This window comes from Globicephala melas, chromosome X, assembly GCF_963455315.2.
Source record: "Globicephala melas chromosome X, mGloMel1.2, whole genome shotgun sequence".
In the NCBI taxonomy this organism is placed as follows: domain Eukaryota; kingdom Metazoa; phylum Chordata; class Mammalia; order Artiodactyla; family Delphinidae; genus Globicephala; species Globicephala melas.
Window position 1 is genome coordinate 2,536,825 of NC_083335.1, and position 5,939 is coordinate 2,542,763.

Below are 5,939 nucleotides of genomic sequence, written 5' to 3' on the forward strand. Positions count from 1 at the left end.
TTCTTCAGATTAGCCCCACCCACTCCAGCCCTGTGCCAATGGGGAGCGGCAGCGAGCGGTCCGCCAATGGGGAGCGACGCCGCGCGCGCGGGGCGGTGGGAACGGAGTCGAGTCACTGTGTACGTCGGTTGCCGTAACAACGGGAAGTGGAGTCCATCCGCGATGGTGAGTGCGTGCTGCCGTCTGGAACCCCGCGTCCAGAGGCTGAGCCCTTCCCAGGCCTTGGCAAGGCCCCGCCGCTTCTCCTGCGCGGTTCTCGGCCTTGGCGCACTCCTTCTTCCTCTGAGAGCTTTCCCGGAAGGGTAGGGTAGAGATGCCGGCTGCCCTGCTGGGCCTGTGCTTCGTCGCTGTGTCCCCTTCAGCCACAGCCGCCCCCTACCCGCCCCTCGGGTTCCCCTGGCCTTCTCCAGCCCCTTCGGTGACCGTCCCTGGGCAAAAAAGACTCGGGTTCCCCCCAGGCCCCGACCCCTCTCTGACTCTGGCCTTCTGGCCGCCTCTACCAAAGTTTCCACACAGAGCTGGGGGGCAGTTTATTATGTTTGATGATTAATGCATTTAAAATGTTAAATATAGGGACTTAGGGAAACGCTTTGAGCTTCTTGGAGAAGGCTCAGAGTTACCAAGGGGATTGAATTTTATTATTCGATATTGACAGAACATATATCTTACCTTAGTAATATTTGGCCTAAATCTAGAAGTAATCAGAAAATCGGAGAACTTAGAGTGAAGCGGAGTAGCGTTCTAAGGACATTTTTATAATTAGGATTCCCAGATTCAGGGAGAACTGGTTATCTGTACAGTTCTCCCCAGTCAGCTCCTTGGCTAGCTCTCTTTTGGGATGATTTTTCCATAAGAGACGTCCAAAAGAACAAGAAATTTCCTTGCTTCTACAAACAATAGTTTGTTAAGCAAAGTTTTGGAATTCGTTGGTATAAGCTATCTTAAAATACGTGTGGTTGTAACTATTTTATGTAAAATGTGGACTCTTACTTAATATTGTGCTTCTGTGTTTGTAAAACATATAAAGGCCTCTAACTTTAAGAAGGCAAACATGGCATCAACTGCCCAGCGGAAAAGGATGAGTCCTAAACCGGAGCTTACTGAAGAGCAGAAACAGGAAATTCGAGAAGCCTTTGATCTCTTTGACGCTGACGGAACTGGGACAATTGATGTTAAGGAACTTAAGGCAAGCGCTATACATTCCTGCTCTGCTGACTTATCTTTTCTCTGCCTCTTTGTCTTCTGTGCTGTGTTTTCCTGTCTTTACTTACCTCGAGAATTATTAAATAAAATTGAGCGCACATATCAATTTGCTTAATGTTATAGTGTTTCTTAGTCATTTTAACAGGATTGTGGCAGATGCTAGCTTAACACCCTCAGCACTGTCATTGTTTCGCGCCTGGGCTTAGATGTGCCTATTGAGATGATCCTCTTTTTGTTGTAGGTGGCAATGAGGGCACTGGGCTTTGAACCCAAGAAAGAAGAGATCAAGAAAATGATAAGTGAAATCGATAAGGAAGGGACAGGAAAAATGAACTTTAGCGACTTTTTGACTGTGATGACTCAGAAAATGGTAAGTTAGCTAAGATGATCAGCATATTTTCCACCAATAATGGTGGACAAATTTGAATCTCGATATGGAAATGTCTTCACTGAAGAAAAGTTAACACAAACTGGAGAGTTCAGATAAAGGAGAGTATTTGTGACTGAGAATTACGATGTTTAGGTTCTACTTGGCTTTCTTCAAGGCCACAGAGTCACAGGGAAAGTCATTTTACCCTCTGAAAGGAAGTAAAAGTCTTCCTGCTCTCATGTTTTTTGCTATTACCTTTCTCCAACTGGTATGTCAGTGTGATACCCACAAGCAGTAAAACTTTTCATAACACCAACAATATTACAGTGTCTCGCATTTTGACAAGACAAAGTCCATGTATTTAAAGTTTGAAATTCTTTTCTCTCCTATTTGTCGTTATTCTGGGCAGCCTCAGCCTGAGGCTGTGTTTTTATCGCACTGAGGATTTGGTCTTTCACCACTTCCAAGGTTGAATTCACCCATTTTCTAGTCTCTTGGGTGTCACCCTTTTAAAGGGTCCAAATGGTCCAGAGAGACTCTAAGATGACACCTCACCAGTCTACCTCAGTCCCCTGAGTGTCCCACCCAGGAAAGATGTTCACATTGGTCCATTTCTCTTTCGTTGACCTCCTGGCTCCTCCTTAATGTGGCTCAGCTATGTTCTATTGGCCTGTGGAAAAGTAACTCCATCAGTGTTTCAAGTGTGCTTCCCAGGGCACAGGCCCGTTCCTACTCTAATAATCCTGTTGCTTTGAAATGATCTAATCACACCTATATTTTTCTTCAGAGACTAGTTCAAGAGTTCAGGAAGTTTAACATTCTGTGAAAACCTAGTAAAGCTGTCCCACATTCAAGGTTGATTCCCAGATTGGTCTTATTAGAGGCTCACTCTATCTTTAGCTACGTTTCAGGAATATTTGGACTTGGAGCTCTTGGAGATCTTACTCTTTTCCTCTGTTAGAGTACTTGGGATCCCAGTAACGCTTTGTGATCTCGTAACAAGTGAAATAGTCTTCTCTTTCCTCCCTCCCCCTCCCACCTCACCAAGATTCTCCCTCCTCCACCAGCTTAAGCAGTATATTTCCCCTAAATTTAACTCCACCGTCTGCTTGTATATCTTAAAAACAAATCTACTTTCTCTTTGGTTTATACAGAAAGTGTTTTAAATACAATCCTTTATATTTCCTTTTTAGCCTCTGGGTTTCTAATAATTTCATCGTTTGTCCCCTTTTTCTACCCTGGTTGATGTGTGATCTTCTGTGATCTAGCCCCTGTGGTCATGAAGGCTGTTACCAAGATGTCTGTGCAGGGCAGGGGGGATGGGCGGTGGTGGGGCTGCAGGAGCCAAGTAAGTATGAGTCATGACTGTCTCCGTATTCATGTGTTTTATGTTCTACTTGTTAAGTCTGAGAAAGATACCAAAGAAGAAATCCTGAAAGCTTTCAAGCTCTTCGATGATGATGAAACCGGGAAGATATCGTTCAAAAATCTAAAACGTGTGGCCAAGGAGTTGGGTGAAAACCTCACCGATGAGGAACTGCAGGTTTGTGATGCATCAGCCTGGAGCCCTGTGTGACTTTTCTGACTTACATTTTCTCTGGTTACATATGAAGGAAAACTAGTGTTCTCTCGTCGCTCTGTTGACCACTTAATTTCTCTTTTGATAGTGTGACAAACCTATGGACGCTGCTCCCAAAAAAATGCACACATGAACAATTTTACTTACTATTTTTGGTTTTAGGAATCTCCCTAGTCAACATGATCGTTGAGCTTCCTTCTAGGTGATACACATGTGGCAAAGTATGGCTTGGTTTTCAAATGACTTTTCAGGACCCAAACCATTATAAAAAGCAGCACATTTGCATCAGGTGGACCACAATTGTCTATTCATGTAGCATTTTAAAAGCCTGTTACTTAGTCACATTTTCGTTTCATTTATGAATTAATCTAACCGGAATCTTTTCTGTGCTGAAGGAAATGATTGATGAGGCCGATAGAGATGGAGATGGAGAAGTCAATGAGCACGAGTTCCTGCGCATCATGAAGAAGACCAGCCTTTATTAAGATCAGTGTCATCTGTTATAACGCGAGCACGTAGAACTCGATTTCGTGCCTGCTGTTGTCTGAAGCCTGGTTTTTGAGAACGTAAATTATTTTTCCCCCACTGACCTCTCTGTATGACTTTAGTACTAACTCTGAATCTATTTTCAACTTTTGAAAGTGTTCTTTGAAACTGAGGTTCTTTGCAAGGTGACCTACTGACTGCTTTAATTCCCCAGGACAGCACGAGAGCACGTTAGAGTGGAGAAGAGGGTCTTTGAGCTTTTGCACAACTGCTGTTCTGCCTTGTGTCGCTTAACTCTTGTCCCGCATTCCCACATTTATGCCACCGCAGAGCAACTTCTTCACAGGCACACGTTGTACTTGTGTCACCACAAGCAGGGGGCATCTCTTCAATGGTTCCAATTTTAATTGGCACCTGAGTGCAGCTTTCTCTCTCTCTCTTTTTTTGCGGTACGCGGGCCTCTCATTGTTGTGGCCCCTCCCTCCGCGGAGCACAGGCTCCGGACGCGCAGGCTCAGCGGCCATGGCTCACGGGCTCAGCCGCTCCGCGGCACGTGGGATCTTCCTGGACTGGGGCACAAACCCGTGTCCCCCGCATCGGCAGGCAGACTCTCAACCACTGCGCCACCAGGGAAGCCTGCAGCTTTCTCTTTTATAAAACCCAGTGAACTCTCTTACTTGCATTTGGATGTGTGTGTGTGTGTGTGTGTGTGTGTGTGTGTATGCGCACGCGCACTATTTGTTTTGTCTTCAAATAAAACCTTTCTTATTTTGAGCTCTTGTTCTCTAAGGATGACTTCTTTAGCCTTGACTATGCGTTCAGCTTCTAAACCATTTCATTGAACGTAGCCTGGTAGATCCCAAACTCCTTGCCAGCCCGTGAACAGAAAACAAAATGATCCTTTACTATGGATGCGAATTGCTTTTTGCCCTGGGAACCCATCAGTTTCTAAAATTAGTTGACTGTTTTGCATAAGCCTAAATGATGCCCAAAAAAATAGTTTTGGCAAAGTGTACAGCTGGAAAAGAGTCTTATTGGTAATTTGTGCTTGGGACAAATTGGGGAAAGCCAGGTGATTATGACAGTAGGTTGAGCTTAGCCAACCTCTGGTGGTCAGTTTATTTGCTGGATGGTGTCTCAGAATCTCTGTGTGGTTCGGGTCCAGTGACCTTGTCTAGCGCCCTCCTGGCCCCATATGGGATGACCTATAAGAGAAATCCCGGCAGATGGCATTAAAGTCTCTGCCCCAGGCTGAGGGTGAGAAGCAAGAAGGGATGAGGAGGAATGGAAAACCGATTAAGCTGATAAAAACAGAACACCTAGGTTAATTTGAATTTCACATCAATTTTTTTTTAGTGCAAGTGTATCCCATTTGGACATTTTGTTGTTTATTCATTGTTGATCTGAAGTTCAACTTTACCTGGGTGTCTTGTATTTCAACTAGCAGCCCTGTGTGGGGTGCATGTTAAAGAGGTGTGACCATGGGCCTCATCCTGGAGGACTTGGGGGTCCCCTGGACAACTCTCCTGCAGAGGGACTTCTTGAGAAACACTGAGGTATGTGGGGGGAGCCCAGAGTAGCTTCAGACCTGGGTTCTCACAGGGGCTCCACCACTTTCTGGCTGTGTAATTTGGGGCAAGCTGCTTCTCTAGGCACCCCAGTCTCCTTGTTTGTGAATAGGGAGAAGAGTGGTACTTAACTCAGAATCGCTGGTGGGGCCAATGAAAACTTAACAGAAAGGGCCTGGATTTATAGTGCCGAGAAGGAGGCATTTCAGAAGTATTTGTTCTCACTCATTCCTTTGGTATGGTTGTCACATAAGCTTTTGGTTAAATGTGGGTCCATGAAACTTTTATGATTACTGTCCCCAAAGTCGAGTTGACAGCTTTTCCTGTGAGGATTTGACCTTTGTCATATTGCTGGTTTTTAATAAGAGGCATATGATCTGATAAAAGACGTACAATATTGGAAACGAGTGAAAAAACTGGGCCCTACTTCCCATTTCACTGTTAGCTGTCACCCTGGAAACATTCTTATCCCCTCCTGCTTAACGTTCTCCTCAATGAAATAAAGTCAGAATCTCTTGGAGGGAGGGAGAGTGGCAAGTAATGTGTTATCCCTAAGGATCGGGACAGACATAATGTGCTTGCCATATGTATGTCTGGCAGCCATTCTAAGATAGGTTTTTTGGGTTTTTTTTTTACACCTTTATTGGAGTATAATTGCTTTACAATGGTGTGTTAGTTTCTGCTTTATAACAAAGTGAATCAGTTATACATATACATATGTTCCCACATCTCT

At 44.6% G+C, this 5,939-nt stretch overlaps 1 protein-coding gene across 2 annotated transcripts; it reads left to right on the top strand.

The window, feature by feature from the left end:
- The first annotated feature begins 66 nt into the window (after positions 1-66).
- Positions 67-4,412, top strand: CETN2 (centrin 2). Of its 2 annotated transcripts, none has more exons than XM_030851514.2 (5): positions 67-165; positions 1,028-1,186; positions 1,445-1,573; positions 2,979-3,116; positions 3,548-4,412. In XM_030851514.2, exons 1-5 carry the CDS (start codon positions 67-69, stop codon positions 3,635-3,637), a joined length of 615 nt encoding a protein of 204 aa, XP_030707374.1. In that variant the 3' UTR covers positions 3,638-4,412. The 2 variants fall into 2 exon arrangements, with proteins under 2 accessions (XP_030707374.1, XP_060148176.1); XM_060292193.1 differs by lacking the exon at positions 67-165 and adding an exon at positions 170-302.
- Positions 4,413-5,939: the final 1,527 nt, after the last annotated feature.